Below are 17,797 nucleotides of genomic sequence, written 5' to 3' on the forward strand. Positions count from 1 at the left end.
ACAGATCTGAGAAGAGCTTGCAGCCTTGCACACAACTTTGGGAGAGCAGTTCTTTCTAAAGGTTTCATCTCATGGATCCAACTCAATGATGATGCGGGGATTAGACAAACACACTGATTTTTTATTTTTATTTTTTTAGTTGTAGACCTGTAGCAGTCTTTTCAATATGAAAACACCAGCCAAAGTGCCTTTTCTGTCCTATTCTCATAACTTGTGTGTTTGTCTATCAGGACTTCTTTTTTCCGTCTAGCCTCAATACCATAGTGATGGCAAACAAGTCTATGGGTTTGAATTGTGTCAGCTTTACCTCTGCTCCCACAGGACATGCTGGGACTTTCTCTTTCCCTGCAGCATCCCACCAGGCTGAAAGAAGCAGGTTGCATTTGTTATCTTCCCTGATGTGACTGTTGAATTTGCTCCTGGTTGCACTTTGCCTAGTGTGCATTAATGTGAAATTTGCTGTCTTAAGGTAACTTAACGGAGCATTGCTGGATCTACAGTCACAAATCAACCACTTGAGACTTTCCTTTTGTTGCCTGGAGAAGGAGGGGAGCAGGGAAAGCTGGTGTTCCTGGGTTCTGTCCGAGCTGATCTATTGTTTTGATGATTTGGTGAAATTAAAAAGGGATTCGTGCTGCTTGGACAGGCTTTTGGTTTGGGGAGATGAATAGCCTATTAGTTTCACCTGGTGGATTCTCTGAAGAAGTAAAAAGCTCAACATTTTGAAATGAAATTGCTGCTCGCTTCCCTGTGTGCCTATCTGTTCCTTTTCAGACGGGAGCCCTGAAAAGATGTTGAGTCAGCAGCTTGCAGGAGCATGCCTTAAAGCCTTAAATTACAAGTTAACACAGTGATGGAGAATCATCGTATGGCCTGAAGTACGGGATGGGGAGCCAGGAGACCTGGAGTATTTTCCTGGCTTTTCCACTGACTTTATTCAAAAAAGTTTTTAAATGCTCCGTCTTGGATTCTTTTGAATGGGGAGACCAAAATATATGCTTTTAGGATTACATCATTACGAAGTCTGGAGGCTATTAAAGAGAGGATTTGAGGGGAGGAATGAGCCCTAAAGTAGAGGGAATAGCCAGCACAAAGCAAACATCTTGTGGATCTAAGCCTAGGGTTTCTTTTTGGGTAGTTCTGCATATGCAGCTCTCTTCGAGACTTGATGAAAAAGTGTGTCCAGATTTTGGTCATAGCAGATGACCAGGTTTATCTAAATACTTATTAAATGTTGTTGTTGTGGCTTTTGATGCTATGATAAATGCAGGTGCTGTTGGCTCCTATTTAATGCTGTCCTTGTTTGTATCTTTTAATGCTCTTAATTGAGTCTATCACCGTGTCATCAGTGTTCTCATTGAAGAGTGATGAAAAAATCTTTGTGAAATCTTCCATGCTGCCAAAATATTGCTTTATCAAATCTCTAGACCAGTTTTTACTGCTTGTCTTGTCTCCTGATAAAAGCCTCACGGACATCTTGCCCTGATGGATGGGATGGACAGATGCCTCCACCAGAAGATGCCCAAATATTTCCTCTCCATAATCCCTATTGTCTCAATGGGAAGCAGGCAGGTTTCTTGTGGAAATACTGCAATATTCCTGTGCTCAGCCTCCCCGGGACTCAGCTTTTCCTGACGTCGTGACTTGGTCTGAATAGTTTCTCTTAAGCGCCTCAATAAACAAGACCGCTGGGTATGCACGGTTTTATTTCTGGGGTGATGCAAGCACTGTGGAAGCTTTGTCTTTTAGTGTTTGAATGTGTGACTGTTTCGAAGCGGACGGTAATATGACCTGAAGGAAAAGCAGGCTGTGGTTGCTAGTACACACTGCAGGGTTGTCTCCCGAAGAGTGTGGAGTTGCTGCTGGGCTGGGCTTACAGAGAATCCCTCTGAGATTCACCTCCACAGGTACAATGGGACTAAAAGGGGGATTTCTGATTTTATTTTTTGTATTTTTTTCCCCAATACCTCCTGCTGTAGGAGCCTCAACTGCTCCTTGAGGTATCCCGATGATGATGGGACACAAAGCTGTACGACCCGAGCACAAAAAGTGTGTTGCTCTGAGTCATTTTCCTTGGCGAAGGTTCAGGATTAAATTCATACGGGGTTTTTAAAATACCTTTTTGGTAGTCAGACCCCCCTCTGTGGAGCTGGGGGCTCTCAGGCAACCTTATCCTTCCTTCCCAGGCTTTCTCAAGTTCTGTGGTTAATGGTTTTTTTCATCGTCTTGCACGACTCTGGAAAACCTGTAAGCTTTGAGGGAGCAAAATCAAATTACCCTGCCTTATGGCATCTTAAGGCTCCTGGGGTGCTGACCCACCAAGATTTGAAAATCGCACCCTGCAAGATTTGCTATAATCCAAGTTGGTACCTCCCTGGGTGATCCTGGTACCCGTTAAAATAACCTGGAAGTCTCTTGTGCCATCCCAGCCCCACCAAGCTGCTCTGGGGCTGCGAGGTCTCCCGGCGCTGTGATTGTTTTTAAAAAGGCTCTGGCACCGTGCAGCGTTCTGTCTGCTTTATTAATTAACGCTTCGGGGAGCGCCGCTCTCAGCTGGTAGCTATTACATCCTGCTTCTTGAATGGTTTCCCCAAATTGTTGTGTCTTTTGGCTGAAATCCTTCAGCAAGACAACCCAGGAGCTTTGGTTTGAATGGGAAGCAGTCCTGGAAACTGGAGTTGCAGAGCTTTGGGCTATTCCCTGGCCTCCGATCACGAAAGACCCCTATTAGCCGGAGCACGGAGCTGACCGCTGGTCAGTGTTTGCCTTGGCACGAGGAAGGGATAAAGCGAAACAAGCTGACCTGCTGGCTACACATCGTTTGTTGGTCCCTTTTCTCCTACAAAAATATTCTTCTTTGGGTTACTATTGAGCTTGCTGGTGTGCCATAAACCATAAACTGCAAGCTAGAGGGGAATTTGGCGTCTTGTGTTAATGACGATGACGTGCCTTATCTCCCGAGAGCTTTCTTCAGGACGTGACTGTAAGGCTACACACCACACAATTTATTTGCTTTTTCCTTCTCAGATATCCTTCGTGTGGCTGCCTGCTGCACAAAGACCGTGCAGATGCTTCACCAGGTCCCAGCAATATGCAGAGACCCTGCAGTCCAGCTTAGTTTCCTCTCAATATTTTCTGAGGCTTCTTAAATCTGATTTATGCAGTAGCAAGAAACAACAGCGACGTCAAATGAAGTATGTCAAAACAGATGTTTAAAGAAGATTAGGAGCAAAAAAACAGATTTTCTGAAGACCATCAGGCTTGCAGCTCTGCTGGGCTCGATGTTACCCCCCTCTCCAGTATTTCTACTTATAACTAACATATGTTATTCTTCACTGTTATGATCTAAGGGGCTTTCTTGATTATTATTTTTATACTGTTCACAACAATCACGCTGCCCATGTGTTTATCCTCTAGGCTGAAAACCATCTTGTATCCTTGAAAAACATTGCACGAGGTTTCTTTTGAAATCCATACGAGAAGGTATTGAAGTCAGGCGTGTCTGACAAGTACTAATGTGCCTGGACTCGGGAGCCTTTTATTTTTACAGAATATATCTCCTGCCCTGTGACTGCATTTGCTTTGGGAAATCCCCTTTGTTTGCGGCTGGTGAAGAGCAGCCTTGTGAAAGCGGTTGTGTTTCCTTCCTTTCTGCCCCTTTAGCTCTGATGTGGGGCAGGAATTCATTTTATTCCTCTCTCAGCCCTCCCAACCTGCAAAAATTAGAAAAACACCTTGTCTCCGTGCTAGTATTTCTTCAAATGCCTGGTGAAAATGTACAGGTCTCAGTCTGGTCTCAAAGCTGAGATTTGAACTGAGGTGTCCTGAATTTCAGGCTGTTTCTCTGCTATTACTGATATTCCTCCCTAGCTTGAAAGGCTGCTTAATGAGTTTTGTTGTGTCTTCATGCACATGTGATCATCTGGTCATTTTTGGGGAGGGATAGTTGAGACCCAGCAAAAACACCGAAGGATTTTTGCTTCTTGACATCTGGTTTGGGAGCCCAGTCTTTCCCCCTCTCCCTCCCCTTTGCTGGCTGCCAGGAAATAATGGAGCTTTAAAGGGCTGGGGAGCTTTTTCCCACTGCTCTCTGGCATTGCTTCACTTGGAAACTATTCAACCATCAGCCTCCATGTGTGCTACTCGGCCGCTCCGTGTGCTGGGTGGGGAGTACGTGAGTGGGAAGCGGGCAGAAAAATCACCAGCCTTTAAGCTTTGCATAGTATCCGGATGAAATTCCTCCGGTGAGTCAAAAAAAAAAAAAATAAATTGCTGGTTCATACCATGGCTAGCTTATGCAAGGAATTAGCGGTTGTGGGACCCAATCCAGGCTTAGCAACCAAAAACTGGAGATCATTAATGCCAGTCAGGGCCAGGTGAGGTTGCTTTTTCATTGTGTCTGCCTATGGTAACGTGTGCTGATCCTCTGCAGAGGAAACTGGAGGTATGGCAGCAGAAATAAACCTTCTGTCATCATATTGGGAAAACAGATTTCAGTATAAATACCTCACTTCTGACCACGTTATATTATATTTCATTACCCTTCTAGTTTTCCATTGTTTAAGTGATGGTTTGAGTTTCTTTTATTTAAAGGTGGTATGGGGAAAAAAATGGTTCAGTTCTGTCCTGGTCTGATTTGCCACCAAAGTTGGCCATCACTTGCTAGAGGCACTGAACTTCTGGATTTGCAGAGGAATAGGAAAATCCTATTTCTAGCATTTGTGACCTGTAGAATTTTGCCTTGGAAAAAGTATTTCCCAGCCAAAATGATTTGGCAATTTAACCTAAACTTGCAAATGCTTTTCGTGGGTTACTTTTAATTTTCTTCTCCCACCTCACAAGAAATAATTTACTTGACTTTGGTTTTCACAGGCAGCGTTGGACATGGTCTTTCCCATAGGTTTATCCCCTGCTGAAGCAGGAGGTACAAATCCCAACATCTTTCCCGAGCCTTACTCAAACTTTCCTTTTGTTTCAGGACAGCCACACAGCACCTACCTGCACTGATCGGCAGCTGCTAGCAGAGGATTTGGCTCTGAGAACTGTGAGCACTGAAAATGGAAAGATTCCTGGGTTTTAACCATAACCACTGTTTCTTCATGCTGTTCATCATCTCCCTGAGCCCGCTGGGCCTTGCCCAGTATGAATACTGGCCCTACCTCCCCGGTTACCCCGAGCCACCCCCCCCAAGTCTACCAGCCCCCCCAAAGACCAGCAAACGTCCCCAAAATCCAGCTGCGGCTGGCGGGGCAGAAGAGGAAACACAACGAAGGCCGAGTGGAGGTGTTTTACAGCGGCGAGTGGGGCACTGTGTGCGACGACGACTTCTCCATCCACGCTGCGCACGTGATCTGCAGGGAGCTGGGCTACGTGGAGGCTGTGTCTTGGCTACCGAGCTCAAAATATGGGAAAGGAGAAGGTAAGGTAACTCGGGAGCAACAGCTCTCTCCAACCCCGATAACTCTTGACCTGAATTCAAGATGTATTGATGTTCCCTACAAATGTAATGAGAAACGCTTCCTGGTGAAGCAATGCCTCTGTAAATCAGTGCCTCATTAGGTTAAACAGTTTAAACAATAGGTGTTTGCGTGTTTTGATTGAAGCAAGCTAAGGAAGGGGGTAGGAGGCTCTCCAGCAGCCCAGCCTGTATGGTGAGTCAAAAGGGAAACTGGGCCCACAAATGTAATTTACAGACGGTCCATTTCCCCATGCACCCTTCCATTGCTTTGCAAGGAGTCAAGCAGAGCCTCTAAGCACTCCTCCCTCCTGTTCTTTTTTTTTTTTTTTCTTTTTTTCTTTCTTTTGAACTGTTTTGGTTCTAAATAGACTGCCCATGCAATGCTATATATATTTTTTTCCCTTTATCCCCTCTAGAGGCATGCACCATATTCTGCAATGCAGACCGGCCTATAAAACCCCAAAGGAGTGTGCACACTTCACGTCATGTATAGGACTACGTTTATAACAGTCCACTGGGACACTCAGGCTGGTTCTGGAGGGGAAGAGCTATTCACCCTCAACCCAATCTGCACATCCTTCCTTTTTCACTCTGTTAGTTAAATGTTGGCCTACGGAGATTTTTTTTCTCAAAATATGAAAGCTTGGCACGCTGTTGATGTAACCCACAGACAGGTTATTTCCACTGCAGCAGGGATAAACGTGCTGTATGTCTGTTACTTAGCGCCACTCGTTAGTGCTCACACCTATAAAATTGCCCGTTAAAGAGCCAGCAGGCCTCAACGTTGACTTGAGTGAAACGCGAAACCTTGAATGTTGTCCCAAGCTGTGGATTTTGGCTCTTGGGGTAGAGCAGGAGATTTCCGAGAGAGAAAGAGGCCGTGACATTTGAAAACAAACCAGAAATTTGTCGCCACGTGACTTGATGGGAGCGAGCATCCTCTGCGTGCGGGTTCAATCCTGATGCAGGGAGCCCGTGCAGAGGGGATTGTGGCAGATCCTTCATCAACACCCAAATGTGTTAGGGCTGCTGGAAAGCAGCTGGGACAGCCAAGGAAAACAGCTCTGACTGCTCTTGCAGGATCTCCTCCTGGCTCTGGAGGTCAGGCAGTCCTTTCTACCCAAAGGATGTATTATTATTCTTCAGACAGACAAAGCTTTGGGGACCGTAAAATAGGGGAGTTTCTTGTTGGCTGTTGCTCCTTGCAATTTAGGGGATAAATTGCAGGGGAGCAACATGTGCCCAGCACGTTTCCAAAGGAAAAGCAAGCACATCATAAAGGTGAATCCCAGAGAAGTTCTTGGTTCTCTGCTCTCAGCTGCTCCTTAGAAAACATGACCTAAAGTTCTCCGAGTGACACCTATTGAATTTTTGTCTGCTTGTTAGTCAATTCTAAAGAATCTGATTTGTTTTAATATAATATACATATGTGCATGTTTTTTGTTGGAGGAAAAGTGGTAGTGATAGTCTGGAAACTGGATCTGGCAGTGGGTTTTCAAAGAGCACCCAAATAACAGGAGGTTGCAATCAGCAGTGGTCTGTTAAATCTTCTGCCAAAAAAACGCCTTTAAAAAGTGGGGGCATTTAATCAACACTTGGAGCTCTCTCATAGAAGAGGTTTAACGAGGATTTAGCAAACAAGAAATGATGTGCAGAGAAGCCTTAAATACAGAAGGGATGATTTAGTGAGAGTGATTAGAGGGCAGGATCGAGGGGACCCGATGACACCGCGTGCTCAAAAGTGGCTTGTTAGGAGGTCAGTTTTCAACATGAGCAAGTTTCCAGCAGTGATCTCCTTCAGGCTGATGACCCTTTGCATGCTAACACAACAGCAAGCAGTGATGGCATGAGGAGCTTCTGGCTGGGATGTCCCTTGTTAGCAATCCTTTGGCCACACTGGTTGCTGTTTAACTGTGGAGGTCCGGAGCCTCCATGGTCAAGGCTTCACTTGCATCATTCAAGCCTATAGCCTTAAATAGTGTATTATATTTATTTATTATGTTATATTGAGGGATTAGTTTTCTTTTTTTAATACAATGCAGATAAGTGAGAGCAACGGGGAGGAGATGTTTCCATTTTTGGTGTTCCTTAGCGTTTTTATTCAAGGTTATTTTTAGCAGTAATCTCTTCCCCTGATATATTAAGAACAATTTACCCTCTTTCTGAGTCTCAGTTCTGTTTTTTTTTCCCCTTCAGGGAAAATTTGGATGGACAACGTCCACTGTAACGGCAAGGAGACCACCCTGGCAGCGTGCACGTCAAATGGCTGGGGAGTAACCGACTGCAAACACACCGAGGACGTGGGAGTGGTGTGCAGCGAAAAGAGAATCCCTGGCTTCAAGTTTGACAACTCGCTGCTTAACCAAATAGAGGTAAATGTACTTCAAAATCCCTAGCAGCTAATCAGGAGGCTTGTGTGGACAGGGACCTATACGTTGTAGGTTATCCCAGCTGTGCCCCATGGTTAAAGCACACTTTTTGTAGTACTCCTAGGTGCTGGCTTCAGGTGCAACTTTCAGATCTGAATTTCAGCTGTTCAAAGCTTTACATATTTAAGAAGAATGTAAAAGGATTTTTTAATAGCATAACAAGTAAGGAGACACTATATTATTCCTCCTGTTTTGCAATCATTTAATGGAATGGATGGATTTACAGGGAAAGATATGAAGAGATTTTTGGAGTGCTTAGCTAAGCAACGATGACACAAGTGTGATAATTCTATGGAAATACTTGTGGGAATGGGGAGCCAGCACTAGAAGTGATGAAATGAAAGTGAACGGAGGAAAACGTGGGCTGGTCACTAGGGGAAAGGTTCTGGGTTGTGACTGGATTTGTCTGCTGAGCCGAGGTTGAGACTCCCGGGGAAATGACAGAAGCAAATCTGCTGAAACACAGCTGAACCAGAATTGTTAGATTTCTGCAGAATAATGGTCTAGGGGGGAATAATCCAGGAGGGAATGCTGAGCTGGAAAGAAGCTGGGCTGAGCTCTTCAAAGGAAAAAAAAAAAACGTATGCTTCTTCAGAATTTCAGGTTGGAAAATATTTGTGGTCACTCAGCTAACATCTCCCTTGTTTCGGATGCTATGGTGCTTCAGCATGCAGATTCACTGGTTGCCCTTGGTTAAAATACATCAAAATAAACTCTCCAGTAACCACAGGCAAACCTTATTTTAAGCAGACAGGGAACCCAGGGTGTATCACATACCACAGCGTGGTTTCCATGGCTGAATTTTGGCTCCGTTCGTGATCTGAAACAAAGGGTACAGCATTCTTTCTCGCTTTAAAACAAAATTATTCTAGCAGTTCCTTCGCAGCCCCTGATTGAGAGAGCAGGCAGCGTTCAGCACTGATGCAAGGCTCCCACGCAGGGGGCAGATGCAGGATATGAGAAGGGGAACTCTCTTTGTGCCTTGACCTGGCTTTTCTTGGCTAAGGAGAGGAAGGAGGCCTTCCAAAGGGATCCCAAATTGCCTCAGCCGATGGCACGGCTGCTGCTCAGGGAACGGGGCGAGATCATGGAACATCGGCGATGGCTTTGGCAGACGCCCACATCCCCAAAGCCACAGCGAATCCTCAAAACGGAGGCCTGGAAGAAAAGATGCCTTAGTCTAGACGGAGGTCGCATCACTCCGAGATGCTTCAGGTATTAATCACGAAAGCTTTGGAGGGCTCTGCTTTTCCATTAGCTAAGCGCTGCCGTTTGGCTAACGAGCGGAGCACGCTGGGGTGATTGAGGGAAGCTTGAGCTAATGTGTGGGTGTTTGGGCTTCACGTAGGATAAGTAGAATGAATCATGAAACAGTTCTTGTGGTGGAAGACAGGGTCACCAGCAGGATTGCTGAGGAGAAATAGATGCAGGATAAGTGAAATAGATGTGGGGTAAGTCATATTCCCCACGTCCTGGCAGCTCTTGGGGTCTAGGTATGAGTGAAGGCGTTCACCACAATAAGTAGCAGCACTGGTGACTAAAGGCACTGAAATAATGGGAGTGGGGAAAAAAAAAAAAAAAGGAAAAGCTTTGGTTTTAAGCTCCTGTAAGAAGCTGAGAGCTGTCAGCCTGCCTCTCTGCTGGTAGTAGAGAATAGTGGTGCATTTTCTTACCCCTAGGTCTGCATGCTGGGTTCCTAATGCTGCTGTTAACCTGCTGCTACAGCTTGTGTTTGACATCTCCTGGCAATCCTCAGCCTCTGAGAAGAGCCTGATCATCCCTTGTCTGGCCTTCCAGAGGTCTGAGGGGCAACCACTTCTGTCCGCTGTGAATTTAGAGGAGTCTGTAACCAACTGCGTTTATTTTCTGTAGCCTGGTGTCTGTCAAAAGGACAAATTCAAGGATCCAGAACGATTTGTGTGCCCACTTCTCCCTTACACATCACTGCTCGAGTCTTCTGAACAACTCGGGACCATGCTGTTACTTCTACTCTGCAGAACCAGGCTGATTTTTCTCATACCCCTTTAAAGTCACTGGGAGCCAAGGAGCTCTTTTTTCTGCTTTAATGCAGCAGGAGCAAGGCTAAAGGTGATGTGCTGTAAATTTTTTAAATGCCATTGTGGAAGTACGTTTCAGTCGCAGCTAGCTGTCAAATGTTTCAACTCCTCTCCCCCCTCTTTTTTTTCAGCTCTCCTTCTCTCAATCTTTGCTTTATCTCATTAGCAGCTGGCGTGCCACAGTTTGAGTCAGAGCTGATGAGAAGGGTTACTCATAGGGTCATAAACTCCAAAACGGGGAGGTCAAAAGGCTTGTGTGAATGCACATCCAACGTCTCTGCCCTGTCTAACGTGCATGGGAATTCTGCATGTCATACCTTGCATTCACCAGGGGGAACATCATCGTTTTGTTAGCTGCTGGGTTTTCAGGCTGTCCCACTGATGTCTCCCCGTTGGAATGAGATGGAGGGGATTGAGGAATTTTTTACAGAGCAGCGATGCTGCGCTCAGGTCTCCCCACCAGTCCCACTGGCTGCACCACGATGAAGCTGTTCCTTAACGCATGTGCTCCGTGCATCACCTTGAATTGCACCTTTCCATCCCATTTTCCCACAGTAGTTAGGAACGACTGTAACAATTCCCAAACGGACCTGGATGTTTGCAAACGGGTGGTTTTACAGCCAGCAGATTAACAGGAGCAGGCTCTGACTGCGGTGTGCATTCATGTGTCAGGGTGTAAGCTCCAGCAGGCAGGGAGCAGTGATTTTGTTCTGCCTTCCTGGGGAAATTCACGCTCTGGGAGCCCATCCCCAAATATTTGCCATCACATTCAGGTTTCTCTCCCCTGCAAAAGGGAGCCCTGTGTGTTCCTGCAGCTGGGGGACGGACAGACTGCCTTAAATTCATCATTTAGAAAGTGTCTTAAAGACCTTCAGTGCTGAGTTCTCCGGGGCTGCCAAGCGCCGCTGAGATTTAACGCGGAAAGCCAGCAGGTATCAGACAACATCTGACTTCATCTTGACGGGGCTCCAGCTCCGAGGGGCTCTGCAAATTGACATTTGCTCAAATCTGGCCTCGCTTCCTAAAATCTGACAGGCAGAGAGTTCACACTCTTTTAAAAGCAACACGATAGCCCTTGAGCTGAGTTTATTTTTATTGGGCAATGTACATACCTCCATTTCCCAGTTTGGAAATGCTGCAGATAAATAGGATAGGATGAAATTTTCCATCACCATAAACCACTTGGCTTATATATATAAGCTCAGCCAGATCTTTTCCCGTCACAGCTCATATTTTGAGGCTTACATCACATCTCTTCCTGTCCCTGAGCCTTTCCATGCCTGCCCCGTGGGGCAGGGGCAGTGCCTGACCCTTGCTTCTATGAGACAAGTTGTCAGTCGCAGGCTGAAGTGTGGGGTGAGGGATGGAAGATCTGAGATAAGCAGACAGGAGACAGGCAGGAAGAGGTTAACTCTTCCACCAGGACCGAGGTTAGGGCAAATCTGAAATCCAATCTTTAAGTTCCATCATTTTTGCCTGGTATTTTCTGCAGCCACTGCAGCTTTTAGCCTTGGGACTTGTCCGAAGGATTATTTCTTGGAGGGTGATGAATGTGCCTGGCAGGACGGCCCTTTCGTGGGCTGCTGGTGGCTCAGGATTAGCCTGATGCCCCTTTAGCTCGGAGGTTACTGAGCTCAGAGTGAGCATTGAAGGCTGATCTCCTCCACCAGGCTAGCAGAATAGTGTTTGCTCCGTGCTGGCCTGGTGTAGAGACATCGAGTGCATTTCATAGCAGGGCTTTTCCCTCTTTAAAATGCGTAGGCTCAGTGTGCAGGAGGTTTTTTGTTTATGGAGAGAGCAGGGCTCGTGGTTTAGCCTTGTCTGCTGTTACCTGTTTGCTTCTGAGAGCGGAAGGGGGTACCTGGCCTGCTGGCATCAATGCCTCTCCCCTCCTACAGACCCCAGCCCTGCAGCCATGCACCATGAAAGTGTTAAAAAAAAAAATAAATAAATAAAAATTAAAAAAAGTGCATGGAAGTGCCAAGAGTGTGGCTGAGCATGTCTTGAGGAGGATGAGGAGGATGCCGAACCTGCTTGCTGTGATCCTCCATGGACACATCCAAAGTCATTGTTAAAAATCACCGGTGTTTGACTCTGGATTTGTCTTAACTTGCATTTCTTCTTTCTTTTTAGCCAAAGCAGAGCTTGGAGTAAAAGTTCCCAGTTTTGCAGAAGGGGCAGGGGGAGTTCTGGGAGCTGCACACCTCAACAAAAGGTAGAGGGCAGGATAAAACCAGTGCAGAAGCGCAGTGCTTTGTTGGTTGTTGGGCGTTTTGATGTTTGCCAGTGTCTGAAAGTGGTCCTGGGACCTGCTGTAGGGTTCCTTTATAGGGTGCCAGTGCCTGCCGTTTAAGCTTGTGCACGGTCTCAAAATGTTTTTCTAAGTCTGTGCAGGATGCCAGGGGCTCTGAGATCAAAATGATTGAGTGTACGTCCGCAGAGCTGTGAGCAGGGAACGCAGGCCCTGCTCTTTTCAAGAGTACGTGGAGCAATGTGGCCATTGCACTGCCCAAACACAGCACGAGCCCACCTGTGACTGCCTGGCTGGGCGGAACAGCAATTTTAAGGCCACAGGAATTGCCTCCTACCCTCAATATATTCCTTTAATAAATGCACGGTAGGAATTTGTTATTATTTTTTTGAACCTAGCCCCCAAAACATCCTTAACAAAATATTTGTTGTCCACCTCCTTCCTCTCCGTGCACACACACGGGCTTCAAATAGGACATGGGCTCTAAATATATCAAATTGCTGCAGCCCGTGGGGTTCACAAATAGCTCTGGTACCTGAGAGCAGACCGTAGCCTTGGCCAGACGGTGGGCAGACAAAGTCTAGTTAAACAGACCAGGCTGTGCTGCTATTTCTGTCCTTCTTTTCCTATCTGGGCATGTGTGAGGCTGAAAAAAATCTCGCTTCAAAGCCTGGTGGCTCAAATTAAAAGTGGGATGAATTATATTGTCCGGGTTCCTTAACCAGAGGGAAGGGGCATTGCTGTGTCCTGTTGGGGAGCTTTCGGTTAAATTGGGCTCTGGAGGCTGCACAAAATGCTCCTGTGTGCTGAGCTGCTTTTAAGTAGAAGGAGCAAGGAGAGAAGGAGGACAGGAGCAGTGTGTGGGTCTGGCACTAATAAAAATCTTTGTTACCCACCTTTGTGCCATGGAAATCACTGGAGGATCTCTCCATACCATGGGGAGCTGCAGCTTAGGTCACCACCATCTAAGACCGGCCCTGTCGTGACTGTCCTGTTCTCAGAAATGACAATAACGTGGTTATTTGCCTGTTTGGGACAGCAGGGTTTTAATGCCTTTCTCCTCGGTGCAAATATTTACTTCTCTAAACATAAGCCAACGTGAAACGGGTGCTGATGTTTTGTGTGCCTGGAGGGGTTCAGCATCTCTTCTGGAGCTGCCTCCAGGCAAATAATTAAGCTGCTGTCGTTGCAAGCCACCGTGTCTCTTTATTGCTATAATTTTAAAGTTTTTTGGGGGTTTCTTACTGCCACAGCTGGCATGGGCTTGCTGCTGCTCCCTGGGGGACAGAGTTAACCCATCTGCATCCTCATCCTGGCTGTGTTCAGGGCCTGAGTAGCTGTCAGGCAGTATTTTGGATGCAGATAACCATTTCTGCATTACGCAAGACAATAAACTATTTATCTAAGCCTGAGAACAGAGTAAAATCTTGTTCTGTCCTGCAGGGCGAAGGTCAGGTAATAAATTTGACTGGCTTACAGTGCCTGATCCAGATTGTCTTTAAAATAGCTCAGCAGAAAGGAAGCGGAGAACGTAAGAGCTTTGCCCATTGTGGAAACCTCAGACCGTGATGCTCACAGACCTGAGCATCATCTGTCCTGAGCGGAGCCTTCACCTGTGCCAAAATTCCTCCAGAGTTCAGTGCTCCTGCCTTCTCTTGCCCCAGTGACCACCTCTGTTCTTGGGTGCTTTTCATTAGCCTGCTCTGCATCAGCAATCACGAGGCTGCCGCTGAAGCATTTCATGGTTTAGCGAAGATCTCGGCTTTTGTCGTTTCTAATCTGCCCTGTAATTGCTCCTGGACCTCAATCCCGAGCTGCACTCTCATCCCTTACCCTTTTGTGCTGCACAAACCCAGAACAAAAAGCGTTTGCAGTCCAATGCAGTGTCACGTTCCCAGGGGACTGCCGTCCCCCTGTAGGCAGCCCGTCTCTGTCTTGCAGCATCCCTTCGCCGTGTTTATTTAGCAGCTGGGACCTCGTTAGTGACTCAGAGGCACAGCTCCAGATGTTTAAGTCAAAACAGATTCCGCCTGTTCCCATGTATGCGGAGAGACCTTTCCAAAAAGTCATCTCGGGGGGAACAGACTTGGTAGCTGGGAATTCAGTGGAAGTAGGGGCAGGGCTCAGACAGAGGAGAGGAGAGACTTTTGGGGTGAGCGGGGTCTATACGGAGAGATTTTGTCATGCTCTGAATTGAAAGGAACCAATTTGTTTCTTGTGTGAGTTGCAGATTTAATGTGCTGGTGTTTAGGATGCCAAGAAACCCTGGGAAAAGTGATACAAATGGGTTTCTGCATCGAAGGGGCAGTGGGATGGGCCAGGAATAGAGAAGGAAAAGCTGGTCCTAAGGGATATGGGGGACAGAGGCAGCACACAGACCCCTTGCATTTTTTAAATCCAAAATTGGGGTAAGAGCTCAATCTTTGCCTGGGGATCTGTCAGAAAAGGTCCTGAACGTGTCTGCCCTCTTGCTCGGCGATTCTTAGCATCGCTCGTGATGATGTTGAGAAAAGAAAAATTAAAACACACAGAAGCAAAACTTCATCCCAGTTCCCTTCCATGCAGCTCGCCCGCTGGTTTCTTAGCGGTGTCACCGAGCGTGTGGGTGTGTGCTTGAAGTGAGCGTTGAGATGCTCTCCTCCAAATCCCCTCCGAAATCCCAGCTGCTGTGGCTTGCTGTCAGCCAGGAGCCAGCGATGCGAGAAGGAGCAGTCGGGTTTCTAGGAACAGGAGCTCTCCCCTGGCCCAATTGCTGTGCATCCCGATGAGAGAAAGGTTATCACCAAGCTCTGGCAGTGCAGGAGCGTGCATGATATTGTTCTGTCCACGCAAAAGAGACGACAAAATGTGGCAGAAAATGTTATGAAAGCTGCGTCCGTTTTTGCAATCGGATCCAAAGCCGTGGGGATGTGTTTGGTGCAGAGGGTGGAAACAAAAGCAGCCGAGCCTCTTGTGAAAGCTTTCTGAGCCAGGAATCCTTTTGTGAAAGCTCAAAACCAACCCCCTTTTCTTTTCCCTGTCTCTGGGCAGGCCCCGGAGGCTGAGATTTGCTGGTTTTATAGCAGAGCACAGCTGGCTTGAGGTGGGCTTTGTGGAACAGAGCAGCGGTGCAGGTCTTGGGCTCTGGGTGAGGAAAGGAGCAGGAGGCAGGAGAAAGCTGGCCCAGCCCAGAACAGTTTGACCCTTTTTTTAAATTTTCTTTTGTACTGACTTGTATTGTAGTAATGCAGGAAATCCCAACCCCAATCACACTGTGTTTTAGGCAAAAAAAGTTGTGAACGAAGCCCTTGCTGCAGAGGGAGGCGAGATGGGCTCGGCGCTGCCTTCCCTTTGCTAAAGGGGGAAGAAATGTGAGCGAGAGGTCCCAGGTAACGGTGAGGACGTGGGGATCTGGCTTTGTGGGGCTGAAATCAGATCTGGGACAGTGCCTGGAGCTGAACACAATCTCCTCAGCCTCAGACCAAGGAGCAATTTTAGTTTTGGTCTGATTTTTATATTCTATATGCAGCCAAGTGGCTCCGGTATAAATCAGGTTGATGTGCAAGCCGCGGTGCTGGATCTAGGAATAAATGCACTACGTGTCTTCCCCCAGCCCTCCGCACCCAGCTTTATCTTGCCTTCTGTTTCTTCACGCCTTTCAAAGCTAAGGAGGCTTAACTCAAGCAGGAGCAAAATGTCTTAGGATTTCCTGCTGCACGTGTGCTTAATCTGTAATGGGGCTCAGCTGTGTGTGTATTGAGCTAGCAGCTGAATCCCAAGTCATGGAGGTTGTGTTTTTGGTTTTTGTGTGTTTTTTGTTAGTTTGTTTGATAAAAGGAGTAAGGGCTGGCACCTACATCTCCATAACTGTCGGCTTAAATAGGTGGAAGCTGGGGAAGGCTCGCTGGAGGACCGTCATGCATGAGCCATGGATGTTCAGAGCATTTTCTAGATCTACCTTGTCTTCAGTGTATGGCTGCAGCATCATAAATAAAGTTTTCAGAGACAGTTTTCCTTGTTGACATGACAGCTTGTTGCAGGCGTTTGTCTCCACGTGTACAGAAAGTATGGAGAGAGCTATTTAAAAACATCTGCTCCAGCTATTAGATGCTGTTTGCTCCCGATTTCGATGCGGAGTCTGTTTTCACCATTACCCCAGCTGCTCTGTGCATTGGTGCTGGGAGATAAAATATAAGTCTGCCTGTGCTGGCATTTCTGAATACTCCCAGTGTAACAAAAACCATGCAGAGAAAGGAAACCTTTCAATATATTTAGTACATATTCTATAATATAAATATATTCAGGATATTTAATTTGTTCCTTTGTTCTTTAATCTCGCAGCATAAAGCTGAGGTCAGCAGCACGTGGATCTCTTCCCATGGATGTTTTGCTGTTTGTTCAGACTCGGTGCAGCCCCACGAGTTGCTGTATCAGGAGTTCTCTGCTCTAAACCCATTTTCTGTGAGCAGAAAGGGGAGTGGATGTAGGTTGGCTTAGCTCTCAGACAGATCATGAAAATGTCACTGTGTGCCGGTCTGCCGTAACTATCTGAAGATCAAAATACCCTGGAGGGAATGAAACGATGGCTTATTTCTTGCTAATGTGCTCACTTTTGTGTTTTTTATTTTCTTCCTTGGCAAATACAGGCAAAAGGGCAGGACAAAAAGGGTTGGATTTGCTAAAAGAGAGTGCCAAGTTTTTTTTTGTGTCTATGTCAGCATCTCCTGGGTAAGAGAGATGTGTTTTGGGACCTTGGTATCAGAGCCTGCCGTGCCTGAGGTACCACGCTGGCTCTGACCGTGTTTTTTCAAGCCCACGAGCAAGCCTTTTGAGCTTTTCCCCTTATTTTTCTACTGTAAACCGACCAGCAAGGACAGTCTGGTCCGGTTTTTATTCTTTAAACTTTGTGGCTTCCCTCTCCTCCTCTGACAGAGGGAGATGGTTTATTTCTTTGCCCGTTGCTCTGATAGCCTAAACCTCAGCGCATCACAGCGAGGGATGCTCAAATCCATTCCTGGCCTTTGAACATTTAAAATACACCTTCTGGACACAGATGCTTGGGAGCTGCAGGGAACACAACGGGGAAATATTGCTGCACATTGCCCTGTTTGGATGCTCCTTCCCCAGCATCTGTTAGTGGCAGCTGTCAGAGGCAGGCTGGATGTCTCTGCCCTTGTGCACCACAGCTCCAGCAAGGGTGGTGGAGTGGGAAGGATTAAAAAAGGTAAAATAAAACATAAACATGAGTGCTAGAGGTTTTGCTGATGTTCCCTGGTGCAGGAGGGATCTTTGCGTGGAGGTTAGGGTCGGGACCTCAGGATACTCGGATGCAATTCCTGCCCTTAAGGTCTTTGGGGAAGCAGTTTGATCTCCCCGGGTTTTATTTCTCAATCTGCAAAAGGAGGCTGAGAATTTTTTTTTCTCCCACCCTCTGAGCACCCTGTGTATCTTGGAGGCCTTTCAGATGTGTCAGCACCTGGTCTAAGGGAGCTTCCATCACACCGAGGACCTCTGATGCTGCGGCAGTGAAAATGGTCATGTACTGACGATGAGTAACAGGGCAACGTGAGCATAATGCTGCTGTTTCGTGGTGGAAGCATCAGGCAGACGTTGCACATCTGGA

General features: G+C 46.8%; 1 protein-coding gene across 1 annotated transcript in view; it reads left to right on the forward strand.

Annotated features, from left to right (window-relative positions):
* Positions 1-5,057: 5,057 nt before the first annotated feature.
* LOXL2 (lysyl oxidase like 2) overlaps positions 5,058-17,797 on the forward strand; it is a gene marked incomplete at its 5' end in the record, with an annotated part of 34,601 nt that continues 21,861 nt past the window's right edge. Inside the window, 3 exon segments of the mRNA XM_084302394.1 lie at positions 5,058-5,177; positions 5,179-5,419; positions 7,655-7,830. Coding sequence (XP_084158520.1) covers positions 5,058-5,177; positions 5,179-5,419; positions 7,655-7,830 — 537 coding nt within the window.

This window comes from Netta rufina (genome assembly GCF_964035555.1).
Source record: "Netta rufina genome assembly, chromosome: 27".
Taxonomy (NCBI): Eukaryota; Metazoa; Chordata; class Aves; order Anseriformes; family Anatidae; genus Netta; species Netta rufina.